We start from the raw sequence: 16,396 nt of genomic DNA, 5'->3' as shown, positions 1-16,396 counted from the left end.
TTGACTGAAATCTCTGAAATAGATAGAGTTGTGTGGTTGGTGAGGTTTTTAGGCTTGTGAGAAATGGTGCATCTGATTCATTGGAGCTGCTTGTTTAGCCTTGAAGGAAGTTGACCAAATATCACTAGTTTTCATGGGAAAATGTCCAGTAGCCTCAAGTTGTTCCCTTACTCCTTGCAGTAGCATTTCCCACCTTCTCCGGTCACCACCTATTATTCCCTTAAACATTATATTACTTTGGTGTGATTCAAAATGCTACCAACAAGATTTTCTGCAGCTCTTCTGTATCATGGCTTGATTCTATAACCTTCTACAACGTGTGGTATTGTTGTAGGTAGAAAGGTATTACCTTTATGCTAAATTTAATACCAAAATTGTTAAAAAGTTTAGCATATACTAAATTATAATAAATCTAAACTATTTACAAGTTAGCCATCAACAATGATAAATGGTTATAAAATTACAAATTTAGCATTTTATTTAGCAATTTGCAATACAGTGAAATTAAATAATATGTGATATTTAGCATTATATCTTTTTTTTGTACTAAATGTAGCATAAAAAATAGAACATGCAATAGAGATGCTGTAATGTTACTCTCTTTCTCTCTAGTACAATTAATTATTTTACATATCCTTAAATAGTTATTATTATAATTATAATTTACTTAAAAAAATGTAATAAATATTGTTTATTTAAGTTATTATCTTAATTATTGTTTATTAAATTTGATTATTATTTATAATTTAACAATTATTATTTTATAAAAATTATAAAATATTTTCTAATACAAAGTAATTATTTTATATACACCGAAAGATTGATCAATAATTATTATATTTTATACAAAAAACTTTAGTTATTAATTTTATTTACATATGCCATCATATTTTTTATTTATAAAATTAAATTGTATATTTTTTACCTTAATAATTATCATTAATTAAAGTTAAAAATCATCTTTTTTTTTCTTCTCTCATATAAAGTAATTATTATTGATTATTAATAGTTATATTTTACACAATAAAATTTAAAAAATTAATTTTATACAAATATTTTTATCATATATTTTAATTATTAAAATCCGAGCTAACCCGAGTGAACCGGTCAAGCCATTAACCCTTTGAGAAGATCCGATTTCCATTCCGGTTTAAAAGTATTGATATACACTTCAATTGAGAGAGAAAAAATCACCATTTATCTAAAAAAATTGAGAGAGAAAATAAAATAAAATAATAAGAAAATAGATTTATAATTTGTATTTATTTAGACTCGTGCTTCTCCTACGTATTTTTAATTAATATTTGAGCTCAACTTGAGATTAAACTCAAGTTGGAGTCGATTTTGAGTTTTCTTGAACTGATCTCGAGTAACTCGTGAGTGTGGACCACTTGTTTACACCCCTAGTCACACCACCAGATAAGATTCTCGCATATTAGCTAATCTATATCTATATCTATACTATAATATAATCTTGAACTCCAAATTAGCATTAAGCATATTTTGAAAAGTGGATTAACTAAAATTTGCCAAGTGGCAATTTTTTAATTTAAATGTTTTGATTATTTTATTAATTACTATTAATATATAGAAGTTATAAAATATGAAAAGTTAAAACTTATTGAATTTAAAAAGTCTAATGATTATGAATTGAAAAGTTTTATTAATATATAGAAGTTATAAAATATGAAAAGTTAAAACTTATAGAATTTTAAAAGTCTAATGGCTATGAATTGAATTTTTTTAATATATTATTAATTTTTAATATTATTATAATATAAAAAATTTTGTAAAATTTAATCATAAAAAACTATAATCTTAAACTTCAAATTAAAAATTAAGCATATTTTAAAAAATGGATTGAGTACAAATTGTCAAGTGACAATTTTTCATTTAAAGTTTATTTATTATTTCCTTAATTAGAAGTTATAAAATATTAAAAGTTAAAACTTATAGAATTCTAAAAGTCGAATAGTTATGAATTGAAAAGTTTAAATGTATAATTAATTTTTATAATTAATATTATATAAAGAATTTTGTAAAATATTTAACCAACAATATTTAAACATTTATAATTTAATTTTTTTAATTTTTTTAACATATTTATATTGTTTAGATGTTTTTTTTTGTAAATTCTAAACCATAAAATATTAATATTATATATTATGGAATATAAAAATTAAAACTGTGTATTTAAATAATATTAAAAAGTTTAATAATTTAATTTATTGCAAATTATAGAAATAGTTTCTTTTAAACCAATCAACTAATTTTATTTAATAATTATATTAAATTAATAAATAATTTTAGAATGCATTTTATTGAACAATACATTTATCTAATATAATTTTATTTAAAATAAAACTTAAATTTTGAAATTTATTTTGTTAATATGTTATTATATGTTAAGAATACGAAAAAGTTTTTAAAATTTAATTTAATTAATTAAAATTTAATGATTATAAAATTTAAAGAGTTTTTATTTATATATATAAATTATAAAATCTAAAGAGTTTTTCACATTAAATAGATGACAGGTAACTATTATGTATATGTGTGTTTCTTACCCTTTGCTCACGTGAGGGACCACGCCATAGATGAATTTTTCTTTCGGAAAGATGCGATTTGTTGGCTACTATCATGGTATGTGTTTACGATAATCCTTTATTGTTTAAACTTATCAAAAGTTTTTTTATTATATTAAGATGCCGTAAATATCTATACAAAATGGATACAAATGTTTTTTTTATAAAATTTGATATATTATAGTGGTAAAAAGTTATGTCATTAATTTTTATATTTTTAATACCTTTTCTTATTTTAATTTTATGTATTTGTCATTTTTATTGAAATTCAATGTATTGAGGATTCATGTGATTTGAGGCCAATATTTGTGTATTAGATCTTTGAAAAAAAATGATAAAAGTATGTCCATTTATAAATATATGAATATAAATTGATCTTTAATTTTTTTTATTAAGCATGATTAAATCATATATGTGTTCATCATAAACTATAAAAGGTATAAGAATAATTAAATTTAATTTGAATGTAGTTTTTGATGCCTTTATAAATAGAAAATCAATACGCTACCATTTATCTTTAAAATAGTACAGATTATTAGAAGTGTTCAATGTAGTAGTTAAAATGTCAAAATCAATCGATATTATAAGAAAATACAAATACAATCTAAAGAGAGAAAGTCTGGACATTTGATTTTATCAAAATATTTTTTTTAAATATTAAAGATTAGATATAAAAATTAAATATAAAATTATAACATGTTATAAATTTAGCATTTTAAATTTATAAAGAGCTTTTAAAAAATTAATTAATAAAATTTAAAAAAATTAAGGAAAAATTAATAGTTTTAATGTAATAACAATAATTATAGGTTATTTTATATGAAGAATTTTTGTAAATATAGAGATTAAAAATTTACAAAATTTTTTAATACACTATAGAGATTAAAAAATTAATTATGAGATAGTCCAATTTCTAATACACTATAGAGATTAAAAATTTAATTATGAGATATAAAATAATTTTACATTATTATATGTTAAAAATATGAAAAATTAATTAATTATTAATTTATATTATGAAGTTGAAAAGTTTTATTTAAACTTATAAATTATAAAATTTAAAGAGTTTTGATATATAATTGATAGTTATATGTTACAAAACAAAATGTATTCTTTATATTTAATTTAAACCAATTAAAATTTAATTAATATAATTTTAAACACTCTATGGCTAAAAATTTGAAAAATTATATTATAAGTAATATTTATAATTTATTAAATACAATTTTTTAATGGTTAGTCACTAAAGTAAAATTATAAGAATTTAATTGATATGAAATGTCAAATTATTTATCTTAATATAAATTAAAATTTGGAGAAATTTATATTAAAAAATTCAAAAATTATTAAACTATTCAATCGCACACTCGCAACGCGCGGGTGTCGACCTAGTGAATTTATAGTTAAAAAAAAAATCTGCAAGAAGCATTCAAAATTTCTTTTGTTTTCCTCTTTTTTTGCAGCCATAATTCATCAGGCCTTGGAGTTTTAATATTAATACGGCTTATGTTCTTAATATAAGCTTTATAAATTCTATTAAGCTCGCATTTTTTCCAGCAAACTAGCACCTGATAGAATCGGGTCCATTTCCTAAATCCTGCATGAAAATGTTACACCAATACTAGTTTGAAGCTATAATTATTATAATTCGATACCTAATTCTTCAAATTTTCAAATTTGGGGGCCGAAATCGGGCATCATCCGCTAATGATGGAGACCAAACTTTCATGCTCTTAATAAGAAATGCTTTGCTTAAGAAGTTCATTAAGCTTCATAAATTTCCTATAGTGTTGTATTTTACCTGGAAGTATGCTTATAGTTTTTGTACGTATATCGATGGCTAATCCATCACAGCTTGCTTTTAGGAACCCCAACTAATGCGTCTTTCGTCCTTTTCTCTACGACACGTGACAGTTGCTTCACTGCATCTTTTGGCAGATGCCGAGGTTTGCTCAGCCATTCTCCTCCATCAACCACCAATGTTGTTCCGTTCACATATTTTCCTATGCACAATGGGAGTTCAAAAACAAAATACATTACAACCAAGAAACTTAGCATATGTATGCTGCATAAAATATTGAACAAATAATGCTTGAAGCCCATGATTTTTATCGTGGTAACGTATAAACAGTTAAGAGAGGCGCAATTTTTCTTGTAAAGTATGAGGAATTAACATTATTTTTTAAGCAAATATATGAAATTTTAATATACAAATATCGAATAAAAATAAATATAGAAAAATATATATAATGCCTAATTCATTATTTATAACAGTTAAAAATGGGTACGGCAAGTTTAAAATTCTTTAAATAAGGTCCTTTATTTAAACCCATGGCTTGAACTGTCCCATAGCTAGGGGACCTTCAGCCCGAACGTACTAAACCAAAATTTTGATTCTTTTTGAAGATCGCACTGAAGTATTTTATTTTTCAAGTCCAACTGAATTACTCAGTTCGGTTTTTTTTCAGCTTTGGTTTATTTTTTCTGGTTTGGTGTGTACCAAAAGTGAACTGAAATTTTTTCTTTCAAAATCAAATCAATTTGTTTTTATAGTTTTTCGGTTTGGTTTGCAGGGATCACAACCCTTTTCCCGGATCAGTATGTGGACGATTATTCGAAGAATAACAAAAACATTTGGAATTTTGGATGCATTTAGAGAACTATGCGAAGACAATGCAGGCATAAAAAGAAAAAGTAAAGGGATGGATTATAACCTGCATTAGACACAAGATACAGAGCAGCCATAGCTATATCCCATTTTTCCCCGAGTTTATATAGAGGCATCTTCTCTGTAGCCTCTCTCAATATCTCTTCAGGCGCAAGCTTACTGAAACCGGCAGTATCTCCAATTGGTCCCGGTGCAATCCCATTTACTCTAATATCATAATCTGTTCCCCACTCTAATGCCAAGGTTCTTGTAATGCTATCCACTGCTGCCTGCACAAAAGCAGTATTTTGAAGAAATTGAATACGGTTAGAAAAAAAAAAAATTCAACTTGTTGACTTTGCTCACAAACCTTTGCAGCAGATACATGGATTTGATACCAAGTAGCTGTATAATGCAAAGTTGCGCTTATATTGATTATTGTTCCACCACCACTCAATTGATCCTTTCCTTGTCCTCCTTTCTTAAGATACTTAAGTGCCTCATGACACATAGTAAAAGTGCCAACAGAGTCTATGTCTATCACTGCAGTAAATAGTCACACTTCATGTTACCTAATCATATCGACTGTAACAAAGAACCGAAAATAATTCAAAAATGTGCAAGTAATACTTTTCCTACCTTTAAAATGATTATACCAGATTAATGTTTGCGAAGAAACTACCTGTTTGAAAGCCCTTTGGGGATAATTCCTCGGCTGCCACAAGAAAATTGCCTGCTGCGGCATTCACAAGAATGTCGAGCCTGCCAAAATGACTAATTGTAGATTCCAGAATTTTAACGGCATCATCCCTCTTGCGAACATCTCCTTCAAGTCCTATAGCCTGCAACGTGACATAGGATAGCATTCCAGTCATTAATTGAGATACTAATTCAATTCACCAACATCATAAGAACCGTTTTTAAAAATAACTTAGATACAGCAAGGAGAATAATTGCAGCAGTAGCGATAACAATATAATCAGATTCATGTTGCTGACAGAACAGAGCTTGTTGCTAGTACAACATAGAGCTACTCTCCTCCTCCTCCGTTGATTATTTAAAGATCTACGTTCTATATGCCAACTGGTCAAAATAAGACAAAATGCAGATAAAGGAATCATATGGCAATGCCATGTGGTGTAAAGTAAAGATCTTATAGAATTAAGTTGAATGATCGGCGAAACATAACATAACAGGTACTTCAAATTATGTTAACGAGTTATCTGCTTCAGTTGCTATTTTGCCTCCATTATTTTATTCCAGCTTCAGTTACTACTGAATGGATGATTTCTTGACTATGTCAAAGTGATATAAACAATGTTTACATTGTTGGGAATGTGACAAATTAATACAAACAAGAACGACAATCTTGACAATTCAATAGAGAATTGAAGACAAAACCAAGGACTAGTTTGCACGGAAACTTTCCCGTCTTATTTCATTCCCGTTGCCGAAAGTTATAATCTATTATAGAAAAATATATTCTTTCACCATTTTCCATTTCGATATGTAAGGTTTCAATGTTCCGCTTTTCGTGCTAACGATTATTTCTTGAGAGTGTCAAACACCTATGATGAATGAAGCTTTCAAAATATGCAGATCACCATAAACACATAATATTCGAGTTACATAAACAATCAAAGGATTAACAAATATTGAATACAGATGCAATGAGTTATGAAGATGAATTATGCATTCGATTTAAGTAACTGAATGAAATAAGAGATTGAAAGAGAAAATTACAGGGATTCCAAGAGAATGAAGGGCAGCAACAGCAGATTGAAGAACGGGTTTGCGTCTACCCATGATAACAATTGAAGCTCCGTGTCTACCCAATTGAGCACATATTTCATACCCAATTCCTGAACCGCCTCCTGTTATCAGCGCCACTTTTCCTTTTAGAATATCTTCTTTGAAAGGTGATTCCGCCATTGATACCTCAAACTTTCTTTCAAAATTGGAGAAGCTGTTATTTGTTTGTTAGTGTTCTTGAACTTCTTGTTTTTACAAAGGCATAAGGTATATAAAAAAAAAACCTCGGGGTTTTCTCAAAACTACAATTTAACCCTTTTTTATTTTTGGGAACAATTCGACCCTCTATTTTTTTATTGGACAAAAACGCCCTTCCGTCCGTAATCACCGTTAACTGGTGACGTGGCACATAGAGAAAAATTTTAAAAACATCCTTAATGTTTAAACTATTTACAGATTTTATATTTATAAATTTTTAGCATATTTCATCCTCTTTTTCATTTAAATATCAATAATTAAATAATATTTAAAATTAAAACATTTATTAAAACTAATTGAAATTCAATTAAAACCTAACTAAATCTATTCCGAAAAATGCCGACTTTTTTCCCTGAACCCATTCCGAAACGATGGTCGGACAGACTGGATTCCAGTCAAAGAGCAGATCGGTAGAACAGCTCTACCAAATCTGTTCAAAAGCATACCATCGATGGTCTGTCAAAACATACACTCCGGTGGTCTGTTCTTGAATAACAGACCTCGCCGGTCTGATCTTCAAGAACAGACCCCACAGACCCTCCAATGGTCTGTTTTTCACAAGAACAGACCCTCCGGCGGTCTGCTCTTCACAAGAACAGACCCTCCGGCGGTCTGCTCTTCACAAGAACAGACCCTCCGGCGGTCTGCTCTTCACAAGATCAGACCCTTCACCGTCTGCTCTTCACAAGAGCAGACCCGCCGTTTCTGTTTTCTGGCCGGTGTTGGGTTTCGGCCGAGGGTCGATGGTAGTTTCCGGAAAAAAGGCTGGCAGTTTTCAGAATAAATTTCAATTTAAAATTGATTTTAATTAATTTAATTAGGTTTTAATTGGATCTTGATTTGTTTAATTCAATTTTTATTTGTTTAATTGAATTTTGATTGATTTTAATAAATAAATAAATTAGTTTAATTATGAACAAACACCAATAATTAGGTGAAGTGGCACAAAATAAATTCAATCTTGCCGAAAGTCAATTTTTAAATATTTCAATATTAAATGTATTTAAACGAAAAAGAGGCTGAAAAATGTTAAAAAAATTTATAAATATAAAATCTGTAAACACTTTAAACATTAAGGATGTTTTTGAAGAAAAATAATTATTTATGTACCACGTCACCATTTAACGGTGATTATGGATGGAATGATGTTTTTACTCAAAAAAATTGGAGGGTCGAATTGTACCCAAAAAATTAAAAAGGGTTAAATTGTACTTTTGAGAAAATTCCGAGGATATTTTTATACCTTATGCCTTTTAGAAATTATATTAATGATTTGTGTTATTGAATAAAGAAGATTTTTTTTTGTAGAGTCCATTCCAAAGCCTCTATATTTTAACACTTCTATTCAAAAAGTTTCTATTATGAAAATTTATCTTTCCAGTCCCTATGCTTGTAAATTTTTTAATTTTAATGCTTTTAGTGAGACGAAATGAAGAAAGTGTATCCCACTTGCTGTTAATGAAAAAACTTGTCGTTAACTAGCAAACTACAAAATATGCACGTTAGAATTAAAAAGGTCTAAAATGACAGTCCAACATACTATAATTTGGTTCAATTAATTCATATACTTCTGCTATGACTTATTGGCAGCTACAAAGATGTGGAAGTATTTCTTAACTTTACAATGACATGAGCATAGCCGTCACAGTGAATAATATCTCTAGCTTCTGCTCTCGGTCCAATCTTAAAGGAATCATTTTAAGATAAAATATGAAAATTTATCCGATTTCGGGTTGATTAAACAAATGGAAAATGCGATTTGTGGAAAGCATGAGTGGGCGGCGGCGAAGCTAAATTGAGGACGCAAGTGGGTGGCGAAAGTGGTGGAGTAGAGGAGCTGAGATAAGTGAAAGGGGGTTTAGATAGCATAATTTTTTTTATTTTCACATAGAATTTCGGTTAGTCACAACATTTTACAACGAACATGAACAAACCCTTTGTGTTAAAGGGTTTAAAAAGACAATTTTAATTTCATTAATTTTATTTGTTTTACATTTTCAAACATTAAGAGCCAATCTATTTCCTCTATATACATTAAGAGCATCTCTGCCTTTTTTTCTTGATTAAAAACTTCATGCTATGTGGGTTAAAAAATTCTTGATTAAATTGAATATCCGAGTCATTGTACTTTCTATAAGATACAAAATGGTCATTGTACTTTAAAACGCTACAAAATGGTCACCCAATTTATAAAAACCTTGCACTGGGCGGTCTTTTAATGAAATCCGGCGTGTTTTTGCTTAGTTGGACATCTAACTCCCCTAACTTCCCTCTCTCCTCCACTTTGTCGCCAATCATAGGGCCATTTCTTGATGCCTGCCATGCCATCATTATGACTTTAAACGGCGCGTTTCTCATTTGAATAAAAACCACGTCATTTCTCACAAATCAATCTAAAACAAATAGTTGCAAAATCGATCTTCAATTCTCCCTGACCCTACAAATCATCCCCTTTCTCAAATGAACCCTAATTGAAAAATCCAACTTCAAATTCTGAAAAATCATACTTTAACTTCTGTTACTCTTGAAATTCATGAAACTCGTCTTCTTGCATTCTTGGGATCGTACTTTAACTTCTTAAAAATCCCTAAATCCCTAAATTCTAAATTCCTAAATCCATAAATTCTCCAAATCCCTAACTTTCCCAAATCCTTAAATTCGTAAGTACTCGTTACCTCTATAGTATGTTGTAGTGATGAATCAATAAATTAGCAAAGTAACTTTGTAGCTGTTGACGGAGGACCATTTTTTTCAATCAAATTGTCGATGTTGCGATGTAGCTATGTTGCGCACTTTATGGACTGAAGCGAATCTAGGAAGGCGTTTTTTTGGGTGCAACAAATATGAGATAATTAATTGTGATTGTGAGTTTGTTAATACTTTAGTTGATGTACATTAGTATCGTACTTCTGCTGTTAATACTTTAGTTGTTGTAAATTAGTGTTGTAGTTCTCTTATTCACTTAATGGTAAATTAGAGGAGGTTGTAATTTCTTTAAGCGGTTTGATCCTCCTATGCCAAATAAAATTAGATCAGTTATTGCGGGGCTCCTTTAAAAGAGGGCCAATAACGAGCAAAATGACCAGAAGAACAAGAACTAGAACAAGTGGTTTGGAAAAAGGATGAAGTGTTTCATTTATATTTTGATTGGTTTTGTCATTGATAGATACATTTGTTCTTATAAATTCTATTGTGCTTCTTGTTAAGCTTATTGTAATCAATTATAATGATGTTATGCACTATAACAAATGTTCATTTGTAAGTTCATTTGTTATGCTTCTTGAATTGTGTAAGAAATTGAATTGTGTCATATATTTGTTAATTCATTTATTCATGAATATTAGCACAAGTAATAATGTATAAGCATAAGCTACATGCATTAAAGTAATAAAAATCTAAATTAATGTATTAACAAAATCTAAAAGTAATATCATATCATCAACTGGCGGAGTCAAAATATTAAATATTCATACATAGATTAGTATTATAGAATCTCTCCATATGTAATAGATAAAATGGTGGAGCCAAAATTGTCCCATGCCACCGTCAAAAGACATTTACTCATACACAACCAAAAAACCATAAGAGGCAACACTGCTGTAAAGACGGTCAAAATGGTCCCAAAACAGTCATATACTATATAGATAAGTGTATCAGTAAATGTTATAAATTTAAGAATTCAAAATTTTCAGTTGGTACACATATCTTCTTCCTCCTAATCTCATAAGTAGGAGCCCTCAAGGCTTCCATGAAATCAATATCTATTTGTGTTGGTGTTGTTGGTGTTGGTATTTGAGCTGCTGGTATTGGTATCCAAAGCTTTGTCTTCTTTGTTGGTGGCTGAGATGGTGATGGTGCCTTAAATACCTCTGGTGGTTCCTTATGTGCCCTTGGTGGTGCACTTGTTGGTACCTTACGTGCCTTTGGTGGTGCCGTAGGTGCCCTTGCTGGTGGCCTTGTTGATCTCTGCTTACACAACATAATAATCATCAAACAGTTATAAAAAGCATAACAGTACCTATGGTTACACACAAATAACAATCACCAGACAACATCTCAATGAATGATAATTTAGGGTTCATATGGGAAAAAGAAAGGGGAAAAATGAAAGACGATTCATTTGTGAGAAAGGGTTTCTTTGAGAATGATTTGTGAGAACGACGTGGTTTTGTTTCAAATGAGAAATGCACCGTTTCAAGTTATAATGATGACATGGCCTTATGATTGGTGACAAGGCGGAGGAGAGAGGGAGGGTTAGGGGAATTCAGTGTTGAGCTAAGCAAAAGCATGTTGGATTTCACAGGAAACCTCCCGATGCAAGGTTTTCATAAGTTGAGTGCCATTTTGTAGCGTTTAATAGTCAAGTTACCATTTTGTGACTTATGGAAAGTACAATAACTCCTAGAATCAATTACCCGATGTATACACCTAGTTTCCAGACAAGTGAAAAATGACAAGGGACTGATGCGTCCAATGATGATTTATAGAGAAATTTGTCCGGGTGACGAGCTTGTTGTTCGTTTGCTTGGTTTCAAACTGGTTAGATCAGTGCGCAGTTGCAAACTTAAAGGATTGAAATTTAATTAGCCATAAGTAGCCTATAAAAATCTAAAGAGATTGTAATCAAAGTCTAAGAAATTGGACTAATTGCAATATCTTAGAAATTTATGGACCAATTTGCAAGTTTGACAAACTAAATTGACCATACCCAAACCCATAGGATCCCATAAGACATTTTTAACACTTCCAGACACCAAAATGAACTTTTAGATCCCTTTTGCTTAGCATGCACGATTTAATACAATTTTTAATTAGAAACATATTAAAGATAGATGTCAAATTTAATCCTAATCCTAATTAGACTTCTAAACTAATCACTCCACACACTCTCACACTGCTAATACGATAGGAACATATAGTAAACCCTAGGTCAACTCGAAACCTTATAAATAGGACCCTTAATCAGCCTAGTTAAAGGTCGACAAAATTAATCACAAGAAAAAAAATACCAACCCCTAAAAATACCTACCATAGCGAACCCCTCCATCACGCACACACACACACCAATCGATCAAACAAGCAAGAGACGCTTCAGTTAGTCAAGAACGCACTACTGCACATTGATCCTAAGTTGGATTCCACATTCGGATCTCCAGAAAATGAGCTTAGGACTCGGAACGGTAGCGATTCAATTTAAATTTACTAGAGATTCAAGCTTTGATCAAAGAGTTCCAAAATACCTAGAAGGATTAGAGAGCCTTAACAAAAAGTAGCAAATCCACGAAAAAAGGAGAATATACAATTTTGTAAAAGCAGAGAAATACAGAGAGAATAAAAGATTTGTTAGCTTCGAAGGACTTATGAATTATGAATGAAGAAGAAGAGAAAATATACAATTAAAAAGAGAGGGAAAATGGAAAAGTCACAAATTTAATTTTCTCTCTCTCGGTTACCTAAACGTTGCATTGATTAAACCATTAAAAGGAAACAAATTGACACGTGGTAAAAGTAATTATGGGGAGTTAGTGGAAAAACAACCGCTAAAAAACCAAAAGAGACGCAACGCCATAAGGACTCGGGTATAGCTGTCAAAGACACATCCATGTTAGATGACTAGTCAGTGTCACACACCGTACCCGAGGAACGAAACAACTGACACCAGAATCACGTGATATTACAAATTTTAACCTAATTAAAGCTTATCTATAATAGACAACTCGGACATGAATATTCGACATACTGAGGGCGGGGGGGACTAGTGATAATATAATATGGGGGCGAAGTAACCTCATCGACACGTAATGTCACTAAGTTAGATGATAACCTGAATACTCTAAGCAGTTTTACCGAGATAAATCATATAGCTAGTATCTTGGTATGCATATGTCAGCTTATCCAAGACACCTAAGACGTAACTCAGACTTTTCTACCACGAGATAACCAAACCACCGTATCATAGATAACATGTGTGCCTAACAACTTTTGGGACCACACAAGAATCTCCGACACACAAGAATATCCCCCGCGTTCCACGTACCTGACACACAGCACGAGGCACTTCAGAATGTGCTAGCTTAGCTAACAAAAACTGAGGACCAAGGAAATAAAATTTCAAAGGTTACACGGGTGGGTCTATATAAACCACCTTATGTGTAACCCTAAAGGTACTTCTTCGATTTGCCATTTCTTACTTTCTCTTCTCTTATCTTTTTCCACAAAATTGACTTGAGCGTCGGAGCGAACATGCGGTGAATCCCATCAGCGTTTGTGACCTCTGTTTTCTTTATTCTCGGGTCTTGGATAATTCAGATAACCCTCTTGATCATTCTGTGATTTATTAGGATGCAATTGGGAAACAACGACACCCCAAAAAACACAAAACGCCAAGATTAGAGGGTTAAAAGAATAACAAAGACCCCCTAACAGATGCTCCTCAAACATAAACGAATTGTTGACCGGAGAAGAAAAGTTAGCAAAAAAAACCCACCGGGAGGTAAATTAAGCGAAAAGTCGTTAGAGAAACCATAGGCTTCCTGGAGCTACACTAGATTCGTTTACTGAAAAGAACTAGGGTAGTTCTTAAGTTCTCCAACGGCCTTTTTCCAACCCTCACACATAATCACTGCTTCAAAGATAACAAAGAGAAATAGTTGAACAACCAGAGAAAAAATAGAAAAAAAAAGTAAAGAAGAAAGAGAGTAATTGCGACAAAAATAATCCTTTATATAAATAATTAGTCCCTAAAGAGCAATGATGGAAAAAGAAAAAGAAAAATATGGTAAAAATTCAAAAAAATAAAGAAAATGAAGTGAGATCAATTACCAAAAGAATGCTAAGAGTAATTAACGGGAGGCGGCAAGCTGTCAGAATGAAAGGGCACAAGAAAAGAGGAAGAAAAATTAGCGTTTGATCTTCGACAACAGCTGGACACAATTGAGAACAAAAACCGCATCACACAACTAATTATATATAAATATCTAAGTAATCGGACCTCCGAGGGTGATTAATGGTGGAACATCTTCTAAGACCCACATCACCAAAAAAGCAAAAGTCCCACTAAACTGTCTATTAAAGAGTAATGCTGTCACTTCTTAGAGGTTGTGTTATTATCCCTACTTCCACGCATATAATTATCTTTTTAACCTTTAATAACTTAAGAATCAGAGTGTATTCTGGATCTAAAAACTGAATTATATCTTCCTTTTGTTTACGCTAATCCGCATATATATTCCTGAATAACGGCCAACGAATATCAACCCGCATCAGACTTCCAACATCCATCGAAGGATCCATCAGTTCATGCTCGTAATCAAAACTACATTTTCAATTCTAAATTATAGATCATTAGACGTCGGTTTAGTTATGGTTTGAAACCAAACCTGGTGGTGAGTACATTTTTTTTTTTGTCAAAGCAATATGTGGTACGAGCCATAATGATGGTAGGGATCTTCCAAATGCAGCTACCGTTGGACCATTGTCCTTCTTTTTGTTTCTTTTTCTATTTCAGTGAGTGGTCCTCTTTTTAGAATAAGACTTGTCCCTCTTTTTGGCACGTTTAATTTATTTGTACACTTATGTAATTTTAAATTGAAGAATGATTTTTTTTATATAAAGAGGGGGAGCGTTTGTGGAAGGAATTGAACCTACGATCTTAACAGTTTCCTACTAAGCGCTTATACTATTTGAGCTACCGATTTAAAACCAGCAAATCATACAGCCTTTCGTGTTTCCCATTTGTTATGGAATATGCATATCATTCTTCTTAATTCATTATCTACTTTAATTTATTTTTTACAACACACAAATGACTTAGAATTATAAAATTTGCAGATTAGTGTTTAAAATTTGATTTTTGTATAAATAATTTTTTTTATATTTGTAAAAAATAATACTAATATAGCAATGTCATATCAAATAAGATAAATAATTTAATACATTTTTGACCTCTAAACTTATCCTCATCTATTTCACATGACTTTTTATCTTTCAATTTAACCAATAGTTTAATCTCCGAAATTGCTATTTTTATAACGTCTAATCATTTTTAAACTGTAATATTTACATCTTTTATCAATTACGACCGAATCTTTTATTTTTTACAATTATGTTTAATTTGAAACTTTTGTTTACAATTATAGCCAAAATTTTGAGTTTCATTTTTTAAATTCAGAGTTTTGCATGTTTTTCAATTATGACCGAATTTTAAAAGATTATCTAGCTTTTAGAAAGAGTTAATATAAATGTTTGATCGCAATTCATAAAACATTGAAAGATATGGATTAAAAAAATAAAATCAAAAAATTTGATCATAATTGCAAAACGAGCTTTTAAATTGGACATAATTATAAAAATTAAAAGGTTCGATCATAATTAATAAAAAAATACAAAAATTTAGTTTAAAAAATAGACTTTTTTATAATTGTTTAACGAGGAATTTACATAAAAAAAAACTCATTTTTTAAATTTATTTGTATTCAATACCTCACTTTTAAAAAATTTATTTACTTGCCTCATTTCTCTATTGTTTTTATTTGTGCTCCTAACTAAGTTTAACTTATTTGTATTTTTACTTTTCTCATGTACATTCTTATTTTTCTCTTTTCTTTTTCATTTTTCCTCTTTCTTCTATTTCTTTTTTTTCTTTCTCTTCTCCTTTCTCTGAAATTTTTTGTTACATTTCTTTCATTTCAATTGAATTTGTTAGCAAATTCTATCTAAATTTTCTATAATTTATTTAATATTTTCGATCTACAACACAAAACAATCAAATATCTGAAACAAATAAGAAATTACCGATAAAAAGTCAATCGTATGTCTAAAATAATTTGAAGCAATGGAATTTTCTGCCATTGCCACCACCTTATCCTTTTATTCTGGATCTTCTAATTTTTATCTATTAATTGTCAATTTTATTGATGATTTTGTTCATGTGTTTGAAATCATTGTAAACTGTTTTTTAAAATGTTTGAAACTGTTTTTAAATAAATGTTGCAAACTGTATTTTTAAAATATGTTTGAAACTATTTTTGAAATTGTTTAAATCCTTTGTAAACTGTTTTTAAAATACTGTTTAAAATTGCCTGTTTGAAACCGTTAAAACTGTTTCTTAATTTTTTTTTTTGGAAATCTCTGTAAAATGTCGAAACATTTGCAA

The 16,396-nt window shown here is 30.1% G+C and overlaps 1 protein-coding gene across 1 annotated transcript; it reads right to left on the bottom strand.

Annotated features, from left to right (window-relative positions):
* Window positions 1-4,154: 4,154 nt before the first annotated feature.
* LOC126682227 (peroxisomal 2,4-dienoyl-CoA reductase [(3E)-enoyl-CoA-producing]-like) lies at window positions 4,155-7,235 on the bottom strand. The gene is made up of 5 exons (XM_050377829.2): window positions 6,976-7,235; window positions 5,915-6,074; window positions 5,603-5,775; window positions 5,300-5,522; window positions 4,155-4,588 (listed from the first exon to the last, which is right to left on the bottom strand). The coding sequence occupies exons 1-5, from the start codon at window positions 7,162-7,164 to the stop codon at window positions 4,434-4,436; spliced, it is 900 nt and encodes a 299-aa protein (XP_050233786.1). The 5' UTR covers window positions 7,165-7,235; the 3' UTR covers window positions 4,155-4,433.
* Window positions 7,236-16,396: the final 9,161 nt, after the last annotated feature.

This window comes from Mercurialis annua, linkage group LG5, assembly GCF_937616625.2.
Source record: "Mercurialis annua linkage group LG5, ddMerAnnu1.2, whole genome shotgun sequence".
Taxonomy (NCBI): domain Eukaryota; kingdom Viridiplantae; phylum Streptophyta; class Magnoliopsida; order Malpighiales; family Euphorbiaceae; genus Mercurialis; species Mercurialis annua.
This window is presented reverse-complemented; position numbering and strand designations above follow the sequence as displayed.

What these genes read in the sequence shown, in the direction of transcription:
- LOC126682227 (XM_050377829.2), bottom strand. Translation starts at nt 7,164, where the DNA reads ATGGCGGAATCACCTTTCAAAGAAGATATTCTAAAAGGAAAAGTGGCG. An exon ending in TTCATTCTCTTGGAATCCCT is followed by an intron (nt 6,075 to 6,975) that starts GTAATTTTCTCT and finishes GTCACGTTGCAG; the next exon opens with GCTATAGGACTTGAAGGAGA. An exon ending in GTATCTTGTGTCTAATGCAG is followed by an intron (nt 4,589 to 5,299) that starts GTTATAATCCAT and finishes CATTGTGCATAG; the next exon opens with GAAAATATGTGAACGGAACA.